Genomic DNA, 23,205 nt, shown 5'->3' with positions numbered 1-23,205 from the left:
ATGAATAATGACATAAATAAATGTACATTTTATATTTAACATTTATTTCTAAATAACCAATGCGTATAATTCAAGAAGGGGTATAACTAAAAAAAAGCATGACAATTGTAACATGCCCCTAATGACAACAAAATATATGCAATGAATATATTTATATAAATATGGCTGTATGCACTATGATAAATAAAGGAAGCTATGCTGTTATATTTCACGTATAACCATTGCACCTGATTACAAAAAAATATGTACAAAGGAAAAAATAAGAAAGGCACAGATAGCCCTCCCCATTGCTAGAAACCATCAGCTGTTCCTGTTTGACTCATGGCTTCAATGAGCACTACAGAGCAGTATGGCAAACTGTATTCTTTTTTATTTTCAGAAAGAAAAATCCTGAAGCAGACAATGCGACAGCTAGAGGAGCATTTTGTAGTTTTTAACTGTCCGTTACCATCAGGGTTTTCCTGGCAGTGACAGGAAGTGAAAACTTACCTCTAATTCCACCCATCCAAAGTAAGTGAGCCGGATTAGAGTTCAACTTCCGATGTCCCTTACTCCATCAGGCTGTCAGAGGGGTTTAATTAAAGCACAGAGCGAGTAGTATCTGCCATGATTAAACCAAAGATCTGCTCGCATTTAAATCTGGCGGGTGGAAAACAGTCTTAGAGGTATTTACAAGATATAAATCATGCCCATAGCTAGCATGTTTGATTGTACTGGTGCACCCTCAGAAAAAATCTACACACAGTAAAATGTCACCCTTTTTCCCCTCCTATTTGGTGTATCCTCTCTGCACCCATGCTGTCCCTTACTCTCACATCCATTCATTCATTCATGTGGCCATGCATACATTAGTAAACCATTCGCTCATGAACTCACTTATTCATTGCCCATTCATTCAATTATCCATTAAATAGTCAACTAATCACGCATTCATCCATCCACTCATTCTCACATTCACCCATTTTCCCAGGCGCACACCCACACGCACAAACCTTTGAAGAGCCACTTACACTTCTAAGACAGTGAGACCTACTTTCTGTGCCAGTTTTTATTATATGTGTCGTCTTTCTACATTTCAGTACATAGGAGATTTTCGAAAATGTTCACAAAGCCCTCCATGAAAGCATATGGACGATGTTTTCAGGCTTACATTAGATCCATTTAGCTTCAGGAGGAAGCTGTTTTTGACTGACTATCACTTCATATTACAGCATTTTGTCCCTGGGCAGGGACTAATCCATCTTGGGTATGTGTCATTTTGGTCTATTTTTAGCTGCCTGAAGAATGATTGCTGCAAATGCTTGAAAATCCTATAAGTGAGTGGTCCTGACTCAGGGATGGCTTTCTGCTGTCCCAACATATCTAAAGTCCGGGATCAGGCATCAAAAGTGCGCACAGATACAAAGATGAGCACCTCCTTGATGCACTTCAGTCCCCCTCCTTGCTTTGCCTCCCCCCCGTGTTGCTTACCCTTCCTGTGTTGCTTACTCCGCACTGTTTTTTTTTAACAAAAACTTTTCACACTTTTTTCTTTTAGTTACCAATGCAACTCGGATTGTAAAAAATAGCAGCCGCATCAAAATATTTTTTGTTTATAACACCGATATTTCATATTATGACTCTCCCCATGATTCCCTTGGTCCATGTGTTTAGACCCGACAAGCCCTTCGCATGGCATCACTCTTTCAAGTGTGAGTAGTCATATTAACACTACTATTCACTCACATGCGAGTATTTCTATGCACAGGTCCATACATGCGAAGAGATCTGCGCATGGCAGTACTTGAGTGGCCTAGGCACAGAACCATTATTTGTACCCAGGGTCATTGAGTTTTGACACCATTCATTCATTCTCTGTATTGGCTGATGAGTTGCATGACTTGTTCATAATTCATAGCTGGTTTTCGTGAACAGAGCACTCCATTCGTACAGGTTTCAGATGGACGCGTGTGAGCACCTTTTCCAACCATCTGTGCAAGCTGTGATTCGCACACCTTTGCCTCTATTTCACTGTTCTGTGACCATATATGTAAATGGCATTGAATGTAAAGGTTGGAAGCTTGTACATTTCAGTACACCTACTTTTCAGATCATGAGCTGTTTGGCTGGATCCTGGACAGTTCAGCTGTCAAAGATCCAAGTCTTTGTTTTTGGGTCGAGTGCATAAGTGCTCTGACCTGTTGTAATCTATCGGTTGGCTTTTAACCACGCCCACCACACACCCATCACCATCACCTCGTTTGTGGGCTTGCCTTTCAAAAATCCTTTGTTATCATTGGTGAATGCTTTACATTTGTCCCTCCGGGGGGCGGTTTTGTTACCGACTTGGACATCGACCCTGTTACATGGACATTTGTACGATTGCCGATACGTTTGACTGCGAGTGAACTTCTTTTTCCTTCTGTGTCTCTCCCCCGTGCTCATGGCAACCACGGCGCTTTGAATCGGCTCGCTTATGTCAACTGTTGTACTTTTTATTTTCAATTTAAGTGGCAAGAAAAGTCCAGTTAGGAATTTACAACGTTAACAGCTCCAACTTGAGCAAATGCGAGACCCATTGCATTGCAAATGCTTGTTACAATTGCAGGAGTCAGTCCTATGCTACCTGTCTGAGGGATGCAGTATGACATGTCTGTAATGTTGATAACAAAACAAATGGCCTAAGTTTGCGGCACACATTTCATCTTTGTAGCCAGGGGTTGTTGGACCCACTCTGTGTTTGATGAGGCCCTTTCTTACAGGTTCCTGTCCCTCTCATTCCTGAATAAAAGTTTTTTTTAACTGTGTCCCTGGAACCAAGAGATAACCTCTACAAATATTGGCCAGCCATGCCAAAAGCTTTTTATTTTTCTTATTCTTTAGCCACGCTGCTCAGTATCGGGGATGTTATGCAGGAAGGCTACAAACAATTGGCAAAGCGAACAGGTCCCACATATAATGCATTGCCAGTGTTTGATTAGGTCTGGTTTGGCACTGCTGCAGTTACTGAAAAAGAGCTTTCAGAAGTAGAGAGGTGCTTAGACACTGCGGAATGCTGATTACCTTGAGTACAGCATTTGATTGGATACACGTGTTGTTCCTCTACTTAGACAAAGCACAAGCCTCCTGTGCTCTTGTGAGCGCTGAGAGAGGCCGCTCCCTTAAATCCTGACACTTCTTTTATTCTGGTTACCAGCATGAAAGCAGCACCAGGACTGGTTACTGCATTTTCCTGGGTCCCGGGTTGGAGCTTCCAGGAGAGAAGGAGAGACGATGAGAGAGGTGGACGCCGTAAGGTAAGTGCAGTTTTTTTGCTTTATTATTATTATTCTATCCTCCTCCCCCATTGTAAATACAAGCCAGCCGCTACTGTATATATTCAGTAATAAAGTCTGCATAGAGGTTTTTTGTTACACAGAACCTCACAGATTACGGTAGTAGGTGAGGATTTGTTGTTGGTTATCCCACCTTAACGAATTGTGGGATGGAAGGTTTGCATTGTGTTAATCCTAGGTAGGTCCTCTTAGCTGAGGTATTTTTTTGCTTTGCCAATTGTAATTTTGTATTCTTTTGTAATTGTATGGCTGTAAGCATGGTGCAGCTTTGTGGAAAAGCTTATGCTGGATACAGCAGGTCTGGGTTGCTCATATTGACAAGCTGATGAGAAAGGCTATAGGCCTGATAGCTTAATTGGAAAAGGTATTTCAGATGGCATAGGTCTGGTCTGTTTATTCTGAAAAGTTATGACAAAGGCAGTAGGGCTGATTCTTTTGTTATGAAACTCATCTGTTAATGCCAGTTAGCCTCTAAGAATGTATGGCTATTGTGCCATGTTACAGCCTGCAGACGTAGTTTGTTACATGAAATCTTACAGATTTTGGTATTGATTACCCTCTTTGGCCAACTCAGGGGTAGAAGTTTCACACTGTATTAATTCTTGCAAGACTCTCTTTAGAAGGCCTGGCATGCTTAGTTGTCTGTCAGGATCTTGTAATAAAATAATTTAACAAATATATACATGCATACCTATATATAACTGTATGTCAGGCTTCTCCACTGAGTAGCTCGTGAGCTTACTGGTAGCTCTCCAGCTACCTATAAGTACCTCTCATGTGTTCAGCCCAGCCTACTAAATTAGAAAATTTGGCTGGGCTGAATTAATATATGTATACCAAAATTGAACAGTGTGTACTCAAGACGAAAATGTATTTTTAGAACTTATAAGCTGATGTTTGGAGACAAATGGTTGAGTTCACGAAATATATTTGATGCTTCCTAATAGTATTACCTTGGTGCCAGTGAAATTCATGCTATAGGTGATATATATTACTTATGTAAAGACATTCCAAACAGACAAAGGGGGTGATTCTCACCCTGGCGGGCGACGGAGGCCGCCCGCCAGAGTTCCCCCCTCCAAAATACCGCTCCGCGGTCGAAAGACCGCTGAGGGTATTTTGGGATTTGCACTGGGCTGGCGGGCGACCGCCAAAAGGCCGCCCGCCAGCCCAGTGCAAATCATCCTTCCCACGTGGACACCGGCTCAGAATTTAGCCGGCGGAGTGGGAAGGTGCGACGGGTGCAGTGGCACCCGTCGCGTATTTCAGTGTCTGCAAGGCAGACACTGAAATACAAAGTGGGGCCCTCTTACGGGGGCCCCTGCAGTGCCTATGCCATTGGCATGGGCACTGCAGGGGCCCCCAGGGGCCCCACGACACCCCGTACCGCCATCCTGTTCCTGGCGGGCGAACCGCCAGGAACAGGATGGCGGTATGGGGATTCCCAGGGCAGCGGAAAACCGGCGGGAGACCGCCGGTTTTCCCTTTCTGGCCGCGGCTGAACCGCCGCGGTCAGAATACCCTGTGGAGCACCGCCAGCCTGTTGGCGGTGCTCCCTCCAACCCTGGCCCCGGCGGTCCATGACCGCCGGGGTCAGAATGACCCCCAAAGCCTTTTTTATGTTACTACTGGCTAGCCTGCCTGATGCACTGAAGTGGTCTTGGATAGTAATCTTGAATGGGGTGGCTACTATTTCAACCTTGTCTGATGTGGTCACTATTACAACACTAATAATATTAGTACTTGGGGGTGATTTTCATTGATCATAAGGAGCTCTTGTTACAGAAAAGGTTGAAGACCCCTATTCCATATGCATGTAGATACATAGAGGAGCTTTGGGTCAGCCCTCTTCAGCCATTATACTGTGTGAGTGTTATTTACACCTGGGCTGACAGATCTTGTAGCAGAGCTGATGGTTCTGATTGGATCCATTATGTACCGATTGGACCTGCATAGGTAAATTGGCTTTAGAAACCAAGAACTGTGCCATCATAGTACAGGCGGTCGTGATCCAAGACGTCCACATCCCCATCCTGATTCTTAAGACCTGAGGAGAAGCGAGACAGCTAATCCAGGAGCTTGAAAACAATGAAGTGAGCATCAATAGAAACCAAAGTGTGTGAGAAGGTGTGAGTGAGTGCGAGACACCCTAGTGCCTATCGAGATTTGTAGTCGAGGAAGAGCAGTTGAATGCAGTGGTCGGATTTTGAACTTGCATATTATTTGACTTTCATTTTTGGACTTTTATGGACTGTGAATGTGAATTTTGATAACAGAGCTGTACAATTGCTTTTGTTAAATGCTTGATATATAAAGTACCAGTTAACTAGGTGGAACTTGTGGAAGTTGTAATCTCAAGATTTGATAAAGGTTTGTAAAGCTGTCTGCTAGGGTACTGTTGAGGGCTATCAGTTCCACCAGGATAGTGATGTAATGTTTCTATGAGCGAATGTAGAAATTAAGGTCCATGACTGTTCATTCTTCTGTGCATGACAGTGGATGCATTGGTCAAAACAACTCCTGTTGGTCGAGGGTCTGCCATTTTATGAGAGTGATTACTTTAATAGACATTTCTGTCCTAAAACTACGATAAAGATTCTTTTTCCTTTAGAAGAAGCAGACAATGATAGCTTAGAGGAGTTTTCAGATTAAGGCCTACAAGAAAATCGACCGTACGATGTGTTGGGTGCCGGACAAGGATAGGTCGATAGAAGCCAGAACCATGCTGTGATTGGTTGACCTTTGACTGGGCCACGCTGGTACTGGTGGATGAATTGTGAGCTCTGTAATTGAGAGACACTTGTTGTGTAGTGAGAAGTCGGGTCACTGATGACAGTTAAGGCGAATTAGGGAAATGTCTCCTCAAAGAAGCCTTCAAGTCAGGAGGAGAAATTTCCTCCAAAAGAAACACCTCCTAGGGAGACAGGAGTGAAGAGGGGGTTATAGAGATGTGTTTAGCTCAAGCAGTGGCATCAATAGATAGAGAAGGATGGCAATTGTGATTCCCATTGTGTGGAACATTTCTCATAGCAAAACTTGAGAATTTAAGAAGGAGAATGTATGACTTAAAACCCCAACCAAGCCTTACCTAATATGAGGCTTTGAACCTCTGGGAGCAGGAAGTGAATGAAAAGAACTGGAAAAGTTTTACACTTCAGACTCATAATTAAGACTATTCATGTTTACACGTACAGGATGATGAGATACAAAAGAGATGACGGTAAGAGGTGATTGAGAAAGTAGGCACATACCAGGCAATAGACAGTGAGGTGCTAGAGAAGGTAAAACCTAGGACAATGAAGAACCCCGAAGAAGAGACAGGGCCAGAGAGCAATGAGGAGGATTGCTGTTTAGATGGACTTTTGAGGACAAGACCAACACCACATAATGTAACCTTGGCATTGGGATGGCACCTTAGAATTCCCCCGAGAATGAAATTGCAGCACTGACCTCTACTGAGGCCAATGCGCCCCGACTTATACAGAGGCCAAACTTCTCAGACCGCAGTGGCTCAAAGTACCCTCACCACATCTCAGACTTCCCCATACCCCAAAAGTCACAAGTATGCCCCAAATCAAACCCACTGTTAGCATTCCTCAAATGGCTGTAACCCACCAAGTTTTGTTGTCCCCAAGAACAGTGATTTTTGGTGGCTCAGGAAAATCAGAGCAATAAATAATGATGCCTTTAAATTCTGTGTTTATCTTGTCACATTTGGGATGCTTAAGAGACAGAGGTCAAAGGTCAGAATATGTTTACTGACAAGTTGCTGCTTCTCGTTTTAACATAGGGTTTGTGTTCAGTTTTCTTTCATTGGCTGCAAAAGTGAGAGGAGTTTTTAAAGTGAATTATGTGACAATTTTACAATGTCATTGTTGGCAACATGCATAAAATGGAAATACATGCAAATTAACTGTATGCATGCAGCAGTTAGGAAAGCAAAAATGAAGTGCACATTTTTATAAATCGGAAATATCCTGGAAACAGAGCTTTTAATAGGATCACAATAAGTAAAGTCACTTTAATTGGTGATGCATAAATGATAAATAACCCCATTTACACACATTATCATTTGAGTGATGTGTGCTATATAGTTTTATCAGTAAATTTGTAAAGTTAATGACCATTTCAGTAGTGCTGTCACCATTTAGTGCTGTCTGTAAATGACAATGCATTACCACACAATGCTTGAGTTACATTAAAAAAATCACCCCTCCTCGTGTCCATTGAAGCTAGGTGGGTTGTAAAAGTTTGTCATTCTAAAAATTGGGTTGTGGTTTTAAAAGCTTTGGGAATAACTGGTCTAGGAGTCAGCGAGGGGAACTCATGCAGACCGCTGTTGCACGAGGGACTGTCCCAAATGCAGCCCTTAGGCAACATATGAAGCCCTCAGGCAACATGGTAGCGAAGCATAGGCCCATCACAGAAGATAAACGTTGCACAATTAAAAAACGAACAGGAAGAGATTGTGAAGGGAAATGTAGTCACAGATGTCTTGGGTAATTATAGCTAGCATGAGTTAGCCTACTTAAGCAAGGAAGCTGCAAGATTTGCACGTAAGGAATATGCAAAAATGGAGAAGCTGGTGGATGAATGTGGCTTTGATTTGATTCAGAGAAAAATAATGTCAGGCTCCTATCATGTTCGAGAGACCCATTTTATTTGAACAGGCCCAATGAGAGTGCCTGAGGGAAGGAGGATTGCATACTTGGCGCAGTTCTGTAAGTGGATCAGACTGGTACTTATGGGGAAGGCAAAGTCAACGAACAGCTTGTGTTCTTTTTGACACTGGAACCCCTTCTTCAATGGTTAGGATGGTTGAGGTCTTGAACCTACCCCTCTCAAGAAAGAAAGTCCAAATTGTAAGCGTCATGAACCAGCAGCACTCTAATCAGGTTTTAGCCCCCCTGAAAATAGGCACAATTTAAGACCACCCCCAGCTTATGATTTGTGATTCGAGTCCTGTAAATCCGTTGGGAAGAGTCTTGCTTGCAAACTCAACTGTGCGATATATTGCACACCTGATGGCATGGAAATACCCAAGCAGTGGATGCTGAGTTCAAATTCAAATCACAAGAATCCACAGTAAGATTGTACCTTATTCTTACAAAAAAGGAATAACATTCCGACCTCAAGGATTCAGTCAAAGAGGAGGTGTGGGATTTCACCAGTATGGAAATAGGGTTAAGGAAGGATGCCATGCCTTTTAAATAGATTACCCACAGAACTCATGCAGTTTTCCCTCAGACATGACCCTACAAGTTGACCCCAGGGGCCATAGCTGGTGTCAACCCCAAACACTGAGGATAGGATAGAACAGGGGATCTTAAAAGAGGTTATCGGGAGTCCATGTAACACTCCGATTATGGCTTTGCAAAAAGCTAAGAAGAAGTAAGGAATAGTGCAGAAATAGTGCAGGACTTCTGCAAAATAAACATAATAGTTGACACATGCTATCCTGTGGTACCGAAGCCAACTGTGACCCTGTTCCAAATTCTCTCAGGAGCCAAGTGGTTCACTGTAATTGACTTGTATTAAGCATTTTTTTCCATCCCATTGCACAAAGGGAATCAATATCTCTTCGTGTTCAGATTCCAAAAGAAAACTCTGTGTGGTGCCGCACTCCACGGGGGCATACAGAAAGCCCTTCATACTTTAATCAGACTATGAGGAAAAATTTAGAAACCTTCCAGTAATTTAGTTCAATATATTGATGACCGTCTTGTAGTGTCAATGTAAAAGGAAGCTCGCAGACAAGACACCACTGCCCTGCTCAACCATCTTGCTGAGAAAGGACATGAGACATCCTCAACGAAATTACAAAATTGCCAGAATGAAGTCAGATACTCCGGATTTCAGATTGAGAAGGGAGCAAAGAGAGTTTCTCATTAGTGCATCCAAAATGGTTTGAAAATGAATTTCCCACTGCACAGAGAGAGGACAGAATGTTCTTGGGAATGGTTGGATACCGTCAACAGTGGATTTCCAATTTTTCTTTTATAGCAAAAGACCCTGCAGTGGTTCACGCATGCTGATGTCACTGATCTGGTGCCAAAGGATAATGAGAGCATGGTATACTTTCAAGAGCTTAAAAACTGCTGTGTAGTGCACCCACTCTTGAAATTCCAGACTACAACAACGAATTTGAACTGTTCTGTCATGTACGAGATGGGTGTGCATTAGCTGTGTTGACACAGACTCATGGTGAAGCCACACGCCTTGTAACCTATCTTTAAGCTACACAAGACCCACTAGCAGCAGAATTATTTGGTTGCCTCAAAGCGGTTGCAAAGGTTAGTCTCAGTATCCAACAGTCCGAGGATATCATAATGGGTTACCCCCTGATTGTCATGGTTCCTCACTCCATAAACATTTTCATGACCTGTACATGTACATAGCATTTGACAAAAAGATGCCTAACCCACTGTAAGTGAATTATTCTAGCTTCAGAAAATGTGCCATTGAGGAGATGTAACACCCACAACCATTTCACCTAGCCCAGATGAAGATAGTGAATATGAGTTTGACCACAACTGTATTGATGTAACCCAATTGTGCAAAAAAACACAACCAGACACACTGGATGTGCCCTGGGCCAAGCCTGATCATACACTGTTTGCTTTTGTGATCTTCTTTGAAAGATAAATGTGGTATTTTGAGAGCAGCTGATGCAGTCTGTACCTTGAGTGAAGTAGTGGAAGCATCCTACGTGTCATGTCACTTCCGCACAAGTAGCAGAATGATTGCTTACCAAGAACACGTTGCACCTCTGATGGATTAAGAGTCACCATTTGCGATGAGAGCCAGTACAGGTTCGGGTGGTGCACGATTGTGGGCAAGTGTGGTCCCAGAGAGGGTTTCTGATGTCAACCGGTTCTCCTATCCGGAATAGGTTGTACGTCTCGAATTTACTGAATGCCCTCCAATTGACAATGAAGATAGATGTTGTGAAGTATGCTGTGCACAAGAGTGGTGATGACTTAGTCACAAAGGAACCGATATGAGGATGAAGTACCTTGATACTGTGCCCTTCAGTGCAGCACATTTCACTTGGATGAACGATCCAGTACGGAGAGAGAGACAGTTTAAAAAATGTTATTGAACACAGTGCAGACTTTTAATGAGCTGAGAGAACTGCAATATGAAGTCCTCTTAAACTGAAAAAGCTAAATGAGAAAACGTGCGAAGTGTGAAGGATGCCAGTGATATTTGGGTGTTGAGGGAATGAAACCATCCCTTCCTGATTCCATGTGCCCTCTATGGGGAGACACACTTGTGGCCTGACCCATGTTGTTGAAGATGGAATGATCCAGACTTTCAAACGGTATTGGTACAATCCTCACTTTTGAGCCATGGCCGAAAATTTGCATCAGTGGCACATGACGTGTCAAAAACAGAATGTTGGTAAATGAGTTGTCATGACAAAGCATCACTTAGGGAAGTTCAATGGTCCTTTTAACTGCCTCCAAGTTAATTTTCTGGGAATACCCCAATGCAATCATCTGAGGTATATAGTAGTTATTGTGTGCCTATTTTCTTGTTGGGTTGAGGCCTGTCCCACTAGAAGTTGTGATAGCCTGACAGTCGCCTAGTTACTCTTGCAGGAATTGATCCTGCGATTCGGAATGCAAGTTCATCTTAAATCAGATCAAAGGACTTACTTTAAGAATGAGTTGATGCATCTACTAGGTATAGCCTTATGGACTGACCAAAGTTTGCATTGCAGTTACCAACCAGAAGCCTCCAGCATTGTAGAGAAGGTAAATGGGACAATCAAGGTAAAATTAGCTAAGGCTTTTGCATCTATATATCTCAATTAGCTCAATGCACTCCTGTTGGTACTCGTAAGCATTTGAAGCACTTAATGCAGGAGAATTGGACTCTCCCCACATAAAATATTGATGGAAAGAGAGATGGGGATTCTCTCCGTTTTAGCAGCTACACTTGTGAATATCACAGTCTACCTATTTCTTGAGTACTGTAAAGGATTGACTGATGTAGTGCATTCTCTATCTCATCCGGTTGACAGTGCAACAGCAGCTGTGAAGGCTGCCCCTGCTATGACCTGAATCCTCAAGAGTGGGTTCATGTAAGAAGACATATTTACAAATTGTGCCTGAAAGAGTGTTGGGGTGGCCCTACCAGGTCATCAACGCTGCAGTGAAATGTGCAGGTTGCCTAACCGGATTCATGCTTCACATGCAAATAGCACAAGTTGGGAAGATAAAGAAGGGGAACCAACATCCATTAATTCCTCAATCCCAACTCGAACTGAAGTTTCAGAAGTATCAGAAGACGAGGGAGAGGGTCAAACTGAGTATCCCCAACCCCACATGCCAGGGTGTCAGTCGGTTGAAGAACACAGTGAAGAAGCAGAATCCTCAGCATCAAATGACCGCCAGGATTCTGGATATCCAGAAACACTTGGAGAACTGAAACAGAACAGGGTGAAGAGGGCTCCACAGGAGCAGAGAAGAGAACTGGAGAGATCTCAAAAGAGGCTCCAGCATATGACTATGAACTTGTGCCTGAAATATTCAGTACCATGGAAGAAAGTGTGAATCAAAAAGAAAATTGGCCAAATACTGACAGCAGAAGAAAAATGGTGCTATCCAAAGTAACTAGGCCAGAGACAATTATCGAAGAGCTTAAAGACCAAGAAGACCAAAGACTAAGGGAAATCAGTGACAACGACTTAGAACAGACAGGAGCAAAAGACCAAAGGGAGAGAGGATACTAAACCGGAAATACACAGGCCCTGTTTTGACTTACTTTGTGAAGAATGATGTCGAATCAGATCACTGCCTGACTGACACCGACAAACCTCCATAAAATGAGTGAAAGGGAAAAAGGGCATTCAAGACTTCTCTGACATTTTGACAAAGGACAATTAAAAGCAAATTATCAAGTTTATGGCAACAGTCAGAGAAGGTAGGGCCCTGAGGCATCCAGTTGATGCAGCTGATTGCCACAGTACATTTAAAATAGGGTAGAGATAATAGGGAATGAATACAGGACTAGTACATTGCACAAAACCTGAAAAAAAGTTGCCCTTGGCCAGACGCAAGATTATCATGTAGGTTAAAAACTAAAATTGACCTAGTAGGTTTGGTCATTGCCATAGCGGTATCTGTAATTGGGCAGATATTAGATTTCTATCTCCTGGAGGGAAATGCTTCCCCAAATTTGAACAAAGTAACCAGAACAATAACTATTAACAGAGTAACTCATGTAGGTAGAATATCTCATGTTCTCCAGTTCAGGAGTGTGTATGATTATAATGTTCACTTTAAAATGTTGGATGAATATGTGTGCTCTTATCTTCCAGCTTCAGCCATGGAAGGATCTTCTTACCTCCGGCTCCTCCTTTTGAATGCCTTTTTTATAAAGTGTTTCTGCATCTATTCTGTCATCAGTGCTCAATCAAGGTGTTGTACTCAAATTATGCTTGTCCCCTGGAGAATGTACCTGTGTCAAATAATATATATATATGTGCAATTAATCAGTCTTATTGATTTTCAAAGGTTTACAAGTGAATGGACAAGTGTTAAGTGAATGATGGAAATTTTTACCCCGTTAAATAATGCAAACCTCACCAACATTGATCAGCATGAACTAACCTGTAAGCTCAGTAAAAATTTAAGAATCTTTGTAGATGAGTAAAATAAAGAGGTCAGGGAGGAAGAAGAAAAGGTGAGTAAAAAAGTTAACCCAGAAATAATGGAAGAGAAGGAGGAAAGTCAAGGAAAGAATCTACACTCAAAGTTGAGGTTATACCTGGCTAAGAAGGGAACTTTATGCTTAGCACGAAGGCAAGAAGGAACAAGACTGCTGAAAAGGTAGGTTGAAGTCGGTGTGATCATAGCTATTTAGCAAAGGGTAGAGTGTTTTCTGAGTCCAAAGTTAGCATTAGAGTCATGTAATTTTAATTGTAATTGTATTTATGTAGCGCTTACTACCCCTGACGAGGCGTCAAAGTGCTTTTTGATGAGTAGCACATTGCTCCAGAACCCAAAAAGGATTAGCATAGAGAAATATGAGGTCATTTGAGTGGTGGACATACAAGTCTGTTAGTTGGATGGAAAAGTCTAGAAAGTGTTATTTGGGAGTTCATAGACGTGAGATGATGTTTGGTCTGAGCCAAGGAGGGAATGAGGCGGGAATAGTCTAGAAAAGGTTATTTTGGAGATCATAGAAGTAGTATTTCAGTGTGAGTCTGTGGAACTTGCACTTGTACTTGCTGAGAGTCAGGTTGGTTTCCAGAAGGGCATGACATGCCTGGTACAGGGCTTTGTCATGTTCTTTGACCGTGGCCCCAAATATAAGGATGTCATCGCTGTAGTTAAGGGCATTGGGAATGTGTTGGATTATTCTCCTGATCACTTCTTGAAATATCTCAGCTGCAGATGAAATGCCGAAACTGAGCCATTTGTACTGAAATTGCCCTTGGTGTGTTGAAGATCTGGTGATGTAGCGTGAACTCTCACAAAGTTCGAGCTGGTGGTAGCCATTGTTTAGATCCAGCTTGGAGAATATTTTCACCTCATTCAGTAGTGTGATCATGTCACTGATGTGGGGGCCCAGATATCTGTCTCGTTCAATGGCGGTGTTTGGGGCTCTCATGTCCACACATCAATGTACTTTGCCTCCAGATCCTCGTTTAGGTACCACTACCACTGGGGATACCCTCGGGGTGGGCCCAGAGTTTCTCTCTATGATATCTGCCCGGTGGAGGTCCCATAGTTCATCCTCGATCGTCTGTTGAAGGTGAAAGGGTACCTTCCTGTGATGCTGGGCCACTGGTGGTACTTGCTCGTTTATGTGCAGGTGGAGTTGAAAATGAGCCAGCTTTCGAAATCCCATGAACAGCTTCAGGAACTTGTGTCCAATGTCCGATTTATCGTCCACTTGATATAGTATCTTCACCAGCCTTAGCCGTTTGGCGGTGGGTAGACTTAGGAGACAGTCTGCTTTGGGTCCTTCAATCACGTGAATCTGTGCTTGTACAATTCTGTCTTTGTATGTGAGAGGTGTTTGAAACTGCCCTAAACATGGGAGAGGATCTTAGGACATCCACGTGTAGACTCGCACAGCGGCTTTATATAATTTAGGCTTCAGGTTCACCCTGTTATATTCTGTGACACTGATGTAGTTAAGGGAGGCACCGCTGTCTAGCACAAATGTGTGGGGGGGGGTGTTCCCATTTGGCGATGCAGCCGTGGGTATTTCTTGAGTCTCTCATGGTCAGGGACCATGCAGATGCACTCCTCACTTTCTTGTGAGATTGGTGTGAGGGACCTTGATTCATGGGATTCAGAGCATTGCGAACTGTATGTGCTGTGTGAGTAAAGGCTGGATCTGGATGAGCTAGTGAAGCGTTCCTGGCAGTCACACATGGCCTTCGAATGATGATGCAACCTGGGCTCCCTGGAATTCCGTTGTATGTTTTTCAGCGAGGCCTGGTACACATTTTTGAAGTGGTTTTCCTTTCTGCAGTGACGAAAGTGCTGGCTCAACGTTGGGCACGGATCGGTGTGAGGGAAGTCTTGGCCGCAGCAATAGCATTTCAGGTGTTGCTCCCTCCTCGGGCACCGCTTGTTGGGGCTGCAATGGCACCTTGTTTATTGGGGTTGGTTAGTAGGTCCCTTCTGACAAGTTTGAAGCCTGAATGTCTGTTCTCATTTCCCTAGCTTCCCTGCTCCCATCTTTGTTGTATGTTCTTCTGTTTGATCATTGACCCTCTTCATTTCTTCTATTTCATCCAACAAGTCCTGGACACGAGGGCAAGAGGTTCTGACGGGCGCACAAATGGGACCCCTAGTATGGCTGGTCTATGGAAGGGGTGAGGTGGAGAACTGGGCAACGCCAAAGTGGCCCCGTCTGTGTTACGGCCCATTTGTTACGTGGAATCGGGTGACGTGGACCGGTCGTGATGTTCAGTGTCTTGAGTACGCCAGGTGCTGAAATGCAAGGCACATCAGGTAAGTAGTCACACTGAGGCATCACAAAGTGTGGGCAGTATTGCGTTAGTGGTGGTGCAATGGCAGTGTCAGCTGCTTGGAGCCTAGAAGCGCAAAAAGGCTCCTATGGTGCTGGTCTTGCAAGTGCCAGTGACTGGGCGCTAGTGTGAGCCTCTGTGTGCTTTTGTTGGGCGCCTGACCTTAAGATGTCCACCCTCCATTGCTTGCAGCTTATTGGCTGAGCTGCCTGTCCCCAAGATAGCCACCAGGAAGTGCTGTATTCTTGTGGGACTTCAAAGTGGTTTGTTTAGGGAGCTGGAGAGCTCTGCTTTCCTCCTTCAGAATGCCACTGGTGGCACGCTGTGTATGGATGCAACAGGGGTGGGCTCCCGATGTCGCACTGCAGATATGGGTATTTCATGCCGCGACACACCAGTGTCATCGTGTGGCAATTGGACATGACCAAGGTGGACTCCTGACATAGCTCCCGTGTCTTCTGCGCGATCGGGGTGGGTTCTCAATATCGCACTGTTGGAGAAGGTCATGCGTGCCACTGCACGATGCTGGTGTGTTGCACGATGCAGCGAGCGGATGCGACTGGGGTGGGCTCCAAGGTTCCCCCTATCATCGCCAGTTGTAGTGTTGTGACCCCAGCAAATGATGAGGTGCAGCCGTGGGTGAGAATTGCGCATTTGCTTTATTTGTTAATTTGGAGCGCCTTCGTCCCTGACCTTTCTCCATCCGGTATCTCGTCTTCTCTCCCCCTTACCACTCTATTTCCAGTTCCTGGCCCCTTGGACCTGGCTGGGCACTTCACTGCCCTCCAAGGTCCTAGTGCCCTCCTGTCGCTGCTCTTATAGTGACATTAAACAGATTGACAGCTTTATAGCCAACATCAGTAATGTCATACACAAAGTAACCAAACCTGAAGAACCAGATCCTTGGGAAGGACTAGGGTCTGTATTTGGTTGTATTTGGTTGCATAGGGAAGGGATTTGTCAAAATAGGTGAATGGTTAGGAAATAAAGGGTGAGGAATAATAAAACTGCTTTTGATCCCTCTGTTGATCATACTAACCGGTGCAGCATGTAAGCTTCTTCGTCTAAACTGATGTGGAAATATGTAATCAAATCGAGGGTTGAATTGTGGTACAAAGAGGGTGTCAGCAATAAGTGGAAGAAAAAGAAAGAGAGCAGAAATTAAACTAGAGGAAAAGCAAAGTGACTGCTATGTTGATGGGAATTGGAAGGATCCCAGCACAAGAGCCCGAAGATAATGATGACTGTCCTGTGATAAACTAAATGAAAAAGATGATGATTTTGGAAATCATCAGAGGGGGTGTTGTGGATGCAGATATGTAGAAGTGAATGTTGATAAATGTAGAAATTGTGCTTTAAGTGAATCAGGCTAACATTAGCGCCTGTTGTCTGTCTTTAAAGTGACGTTGTATTACACCACTTGATGAACTTTGCTGTCTCATTCTCTGTTAGAATAAAGGATTACTAGGCTCCACAAAGCAAGCTGAAAGCTTAACTGAATGTTCTGAACGCAATGTACTCAAGGCTGAGTAAAGCTGTCTCAGAATGAATAACATGAATACCATACTATGTACCAGTTGGGTCTTCACATGCCTGATGCTGTGAACAGAGAGAATCCCATGTAGTATAATAGTGAGGAAATACTCAAATGTATTATGTTGCAAATGTTTCTCTTTGCTTGATTTTCATTGGTTATGAGCTTGAGAACCTTGTACTAATGTAGTGAATGTATGAACCTTTTGTTTAGAATCCTATAAAAGAGTGTGCTTTTATGATATAAAGTGGAGCCCATTCCCCGTTCTTAGAAGACGAATCTCTGTCAGCTTTGCCTCTTAATTCTTCTGAGTTCATAGTTCTCTATATTTTGGAAGCTTAGCACCTTGACTGGATTTCTGTTTGACTAACTGCCATTTGTACCTTTGTGCTTTGAATATTGTGAACCTTTAAACCTGAGACTTTTGTGTCTGTCTTTTTTGAGACTCCATTGTGATTTAGTGATAAGGCACTATTGAATTTTCATTTACAAGAGTGATAAATCCAACCGGGAGCCCCAAAGTCAATCAATCAGGGAATTTGTAAAGCGCACTGCTCACCCATGAGGGTCTCAAGGCACTGAGGGGAGGGCTGCTACTGCTCGAACAGTCAAGTCTTGAGCAGTCTCCTGAAGGTAAGGAGGTCCTTGGTCTGAAACAGGTGGGTGGAAGAGTGTTCCACGTCTTGGCGACGAGGTGCAAGAATGATCTGCCACCGGTGGTTGTTCTACAGATGCGTGGGATGGTGGCGAGGGCAAGGTTGGCGGAGCGAAGCTGTCGAGTCAGGGTTTAGAAGGAGAGCCATCTGTTGAGGTATTCTGGTCCGTTGTTGTGCAGTGCCTTGTGAGCGTGAGTGAGGAGTTTGAAGGTGATTCTCTTGTTGACGGGGAGCCAATGCAGGTCTCTCAGGTGGGATGTGATGTGGCAGTGGCGGGGATGTCCTGGATGAGGCTTGCGGAGGTGTTCTGGATGCGTTTCAGTCTTTTCTGGAGTTTGGCTGTGGTTCCTGCATAGAGGGCATTGCCGCAGTCCAGTTTGCTGCTTACGAGGTCTTGGGTGACTGCTCTTCTGGTTTCAGTGGGGATCCATTTGTAGATCTTCCAAAGCATGCAGAGGGTGTTGAAGCAGGAGGAGGAGATGGCGTTGACTTGCTGGGTCATAGATAGTGAGGATTCCAGGATGAATCACAGGTTGTGTGCGTGGTCGGTGGGTGGTGTTGTGGTTTCCAGTGTGGCAGGCCATCAGGAGTGGTCCCATGCAGAGGGGGTGGTCAGAAGATGAGGACCTCAGTCTTGTCAGAATTCAGTTTAAGGCAGCTGTTCTTCAACCATTTGGTGATGGCCTTCATTTCTTTGTGGAGGTTGGTCTTGGCGGTGTCCAATGCTGAGGGAGAGGATCAGCTGGGTGTCATATCTGTAGTGGGACTACACCACTCCTGGTCCGAGAAAATCAGAGTGCCCAAAGGTGGGGAAAGAAAGGTGTTTTTGCTCGCTGACAGGCACGCATCAGGGGAGTGATTAAATTACAGATTGTGGGTGTGCGTGGACAGGTCATGGCTTACACATAGTGCTGCCTGTTTGTTTTCTCGGAGCTCTGCATTTGGCCACCCCATACAGCTACCGTACATGTCAACATTTTAGAACAGGAAAGTTGAAGATTTTGAAAAAAAAAACAGGGAGAGGTATTTTCCCCATTCACTTCTATTGAAGCAGAGGTCATTTTTGTTGGGAGACAGCTAAAACTAAGAAATTTTTGGCTTCAAAAATCGTGAATCTGTGGGATTGTAGTGTAGTTTCTGTTGGTCAAAGCTGAAGCAGAAAAGCAGAGCTAAAGATGAATACGAACGATTTTATACAAAAAACCCTGTTTAAGTAGCATGTCCGAGCTTTTGCAGAATATTAAAACATAAACAAATGCCTGGTATTTTTCTGTGGGAAAAATGGCAACCCCCTGCAAGTAATGTACATGAAACAGCAACAACGAAATTATACATCTATGTGCAATCAGCTAGCTACATAAATCTTTGAGATGTATGTTTTGGTACACAGTGCATTCCAAGCGTTTATACAACAATGTTTTTGCAAGACGTTAGGAGTTTAGTGATACTTTAAACGATGGAAGTACGTTATCCGGTGCAATCTACTGTAATGAAGGAGAACCTTGGACCTTCAAACATGGCCGCCAACTGAGCACGAACCTGTTTAAGGGAAAACATTATAGTCCGTCATCCTTTTTAGTGACGAAGGTGGGTCTCGCGATGTCACACGAGCCGAGACGAGAGAGTCCCGTCTGAAGATGGCAGCCTCACCGGAGGTGGACATAGAGCGGCTGGTGGCGGAGCTCCCGTTGCTGGAGGAGCCCGTCGAGTCACTGAGGATGCTCAAGACGGCGGTGCTGGCGCTGCCCATGAGCACCCTGAGAGTGCGGGTGCCGGGGCTTCGGCTGAAGGGGCTGTTCAACCTGCTCAACGGGGATGACAGGTAGGGACATCCCCGAGACCCAGCTCTAAAGGAGGCAGGCCCATCGGCGCTTGTATAGAAACCGTCCAAGAAACCGCAGCTTTCCCTGTCCTTCGTGCACCGTCATTGTGCTGTCCTACGTACGCCCCCCCAACCAACACAGGGAGAGCTGAAGGGAATTAAATTGCTTTCTGATAACACCTGCTAACTATCTCTTCTTTCTAAAACAAAAATAAAATCACCTTCCTCAGTTTTCAGGCGATCCTCTCTAAATACCGGGACATGAGCTAAACTTCCCGAAATGTTCCGGGACAGCTGGTGAAAAACCCTACAATTCCGTGCATGAATTTCTCTGATTGTCCAGCTTTTTTTCCTTTATGTTCTGGGATTTGTACTGCTTTATCTTCCATTATAAAATCGGGGCTCAATTTCACAGAAGCCAATAAAACAGACTGGTTGAGCTACTCACTCATTGGCGTGGGCATTGAGAGATGTGCCAGTGTAAGGCAGAGTCCAATATGGAGGGTGTAAGTAGGGACCTACCACTTAGTGTTTGCTGGGCTCACCCTAATGGCAAGCTCACCTTAGTTTGAGGAGAGAAATTACCAGGTTGACCCCACTACAAGTAGCTATGGATGAATAGCTCCATAGGGACAGATCGTTAGGTGAGTTATTTGAGACATTCAATTCAGTGGTTTCTGGGAGATGGCTCCTACGCTATTTTGAGTAGAAGGTATGGTTACAGGTTCAGCTAAGGGCTTCAGAGCCCTTCTCGCCCTGCTTGACAACATTCTCTGCTCAAAAAGAGGTGGTGCGGTTGCATATTCCCCTGCCATACTGTAGGCACAAAAGGGTTTTATGAAAAACTGTTCTAGTTTTTGTAAAACAACTGTCAGGGAATGCTTAATTTAGATATAAATGCTTCAGCTGAAGTGTCATTCAGGGAGTGTCCTGTGCTGTGAAACCAAAGCCAGGCAAACAGATAAACAACTTCCTGCCAGGGTGCCTACTGCCTGAAATAAATGCAAATCTGCTCTAAGAGTTAGTCTGCAAATGTAAAAGTTAATCTGCAAATGTAGAGGATGCTTGGGAGCCAGTACTGGCTTTAATTGATTGAATCTTTGTGATAACAAAGATGATTTTTTTTGAGTGGTAGTACAGTTAACTGAGCCGTAATATGAGTGCGTTTAATTGTAGTTGTATTTTCATTGTGCTTACTACCATGATTAGGTGTTGAAGGGTCAGATATGTAAAGAAAGAATTGCATTACACAGTCTGGGTATTGCTAAAATCTATATTTTGGAAGCGCCATTTTATCGTAAAATCTTTAATGCATTTTGTAGCAGTATATTTCATACTGTGTGTAATGCAAGTTTAAAATAATGACTTGCATACTTACAGTGCTTTCTGTCTCAGGTTGTGACCTCGTAGCACTAAAAATACACTAGTCACTTATTGCAGGTGATTGTAATACGACACTTGACAAAGGGCAGAGGGTGTCAGATCATTCGATGTATCCTCTTGGCTCTTTGGTGGGTTCTTGGGTGCCTGTACAAATCATAGAAAAACGAAGTGTAGTTGCAGGCCAATTGATAGATCTGATTGTAGAGAACGGCTTAAGAATTGCTAATGGCAATACAAGTTCTGATACTTCCCCCTCATCCGACCTTTAAGAGCGGTCCTGTGAGAACCTACATTGACTATCTTTTGGTAGATCAGGATATGTGGCCTTCTTTGGCCTACATGTTGGTTGTCCCTAGAGTAGATGGCGGTCACAATGCCTTAAGTGTTCTATTTGCTCCTGCTATATTTACCAGTTGCAGTTTACCATCAGTGGTTCACGTGAGTCCTTTACAGACAGTTAACAGTAGGAAGAATTTTAAGTGGGCAGAAGTTGTGGATAATGTAGAAATCCAAACTCAAATCTATGAACTATTTGTGGATAACCTAGTCGATGTAACATTCTCGAGGGGTTATAAGCCCGATATGGCCCTTGTGCACTGTCAGCTAATGGAACAACTAAGGCGTTTGTTTACTAAAATTAGGAAACAAGGGGTTTCCAACAAAATTGCTCCAGGATGGTTCTCCAAGGAATGTCAGATGACCAAGATCTGTCTTTTAGAAGCTCTAAAGCTTGGAATTAAGTCAAAAATAACCTCTGCAATGAACAGCTACAAGGCTATTCTAAAACAGAGCTGGACCAATGGGCAGAGCTTACTGTTGCACATAAGAGTAAGAATCTGAAGGTGTTTTGGAAACTGGTTGCATCCAGTTCAAAGATGATAATCATCTTGAAACGGTAGTGCACCCTGGATTTTGGGCTGAACACTTTAGGTCCTTGTACAGTGAGAGGGGACTAGAACATGTTGGAAGTGTAATAGAGGAGCACATTGAGAGGGATTGTCCCACAGGTTTGTTGGCTGTCTTTAATCCTTCTGAGAAGGTGGCTAATGTAGTGACAGTATGTCCATATTTTTCTCAGGCTGAAACTAGGGTAGCCCTGATGCAAATGGAGAAGGCTCCTGGATTGGATGGCATTCCTGGTGATCTCTTCTTATCCCATTTAGATGTGTGGATTCCTATCTTAACTCACTGTGCAACGCTATCATGAGAGGTAAGAAAATCCCATTGACCTTGCTGGGACCTGTCATTGTACCTACATTCAATAAAGGGAGAAGGGACTTACCCTTTAGTTATAGACCTATAAGTCTGTTAGACAATTCCTCAAAAATCATTTGCAGACAGGTTTTGGGTTAGTTACAATTTTGGGACAAGGACAACCATATTCTTGAGGATGCTTAGGCAGGATTTAGGCACAAGGTCAGCACCCTTGACCAGGTCTTCCATTTTAAGTTGCTTTGCTGGAAGTATGTTACCCTAAAGTGGGACCATTTGTATGTTGCCTTTATAGACCTTTGGTCAGCCTTTGATTTAGTCCCTAGGGACAATCTGTGGAAGATACTCACAGATTATGGGGTGCCTTGTGATCTCATGGATTTTGAGAGTTCTCCACACAAATATTTATGCTAGAGTGAGGTGGAACATGGGAGGGGACTTAACAGATATTTGATTCCTATTTCCTGGGGGGTAAAGCAAGGTTGCGTATTGGCCCAACTCGTTCTAGCCTCTACATCAATGGGGCTGTTAACTGGTTCTCACAGTGTATGCTTGATTCCCCCAAGTTAGCTGAAACTGCACTTCCGATATTAATGTTTACCAACACCTTGCTTATCTATAGAACACCAATGGGTCCTCAGGCAAAATTGGATTCCTTCTTGGCATTCCGCAAGGTGAGGGGCCTGGAAATTAACCCAATGAAAACAAAATTTATGGGGATAAATACCCATAAGTTGTTTAAAGGGAGAATGCTAATCGATGGCTCCATAATTGAACAGGTCAAACGTTTATAGATTACCTAGGGATAGGTTGTCTTGTACAATGACTTGTGCCCATCAGCTGGAGAAGAGTAAAAATCTTCTTAACCAGAAAGCATACCCAGTTAGTAGGAAACAGAAGGAAACTGGGGGTGGTGCAGTGTCACCGGTTCTTCAGCTTTATAAAGCTACTCCCCTAGCGGCATCCACTTTTGGGGTCGTGATATGGGGTTTAGCGGATGCTATGCCCTTTTAACGGCCGAGAATAACTTCATCAGGAGCTTGCTCAAGTTACCTAAGGGCACGCCTCTGGTTCCATTCAGATTGGATCTAGCACTTAACCCTATAAATTTGGTTGTGGCGTTAAAACCTCTGTTGTACTGGGTGAGGCTGTGGACAACTGAGGAGCTGACACCCTTCAGGGATTCTCTAATTGATCTAATTTCTAGTGACTCACGGGTAATCACGCGTTAGCTGAATTACATTGACACAGTGTGAGAAATTGAAAATGATAGACCTCTGGAGCTC

General features: G+C 43.8%; 1 protein-coding gene across 1 annotated transcript in view; it reads left to right on the top strand.

Annotated features, from left to right (window-relative positions):
• The first annotated feature begins 19,103 nt into the window (after positions 1-19,103).
• PSMD5 (proteasome 26S subunit, non-ATPase 5) overlaps positions 19,104-23,205 on the top strand; it is a 56,625-nt gene continuing 52,523 nt past the window's right edge. Inside the window, exon 1 of the mRNA XM_069241648.1 lies at positions 19,104-19,324. Coding sequence (XP_069097749.1) covers positions 19,140-19,324 — 185 coding nt within the window. The 5' untranslated portion in view covers positions 19,104-19,139. The remainder of the gene's footprint in view (positions 19,325-23,205) is intronic.

The sequence above is a fragment of the Pleurodeles waltl genome, chromosome 6 (assembly GCF_031143425.1).
Source record: "Pleurodeles waltl isolate 20211129_DDA chromosome 6, aPleWal1.hap1.20221129, whole genome shotgun sequence".
Lineage (NCBI taxonomy): Eukaryota > Metazoa > Chordata > Amphibia > Caudata > Salamandridae > Pleurodeles > Pleurodeles waltl.
The sequence above is the reverse complement of the archived record's forward strand: the minus strand, read 5'-3'. Positions and strand labels throughout refer to the sequence as shown.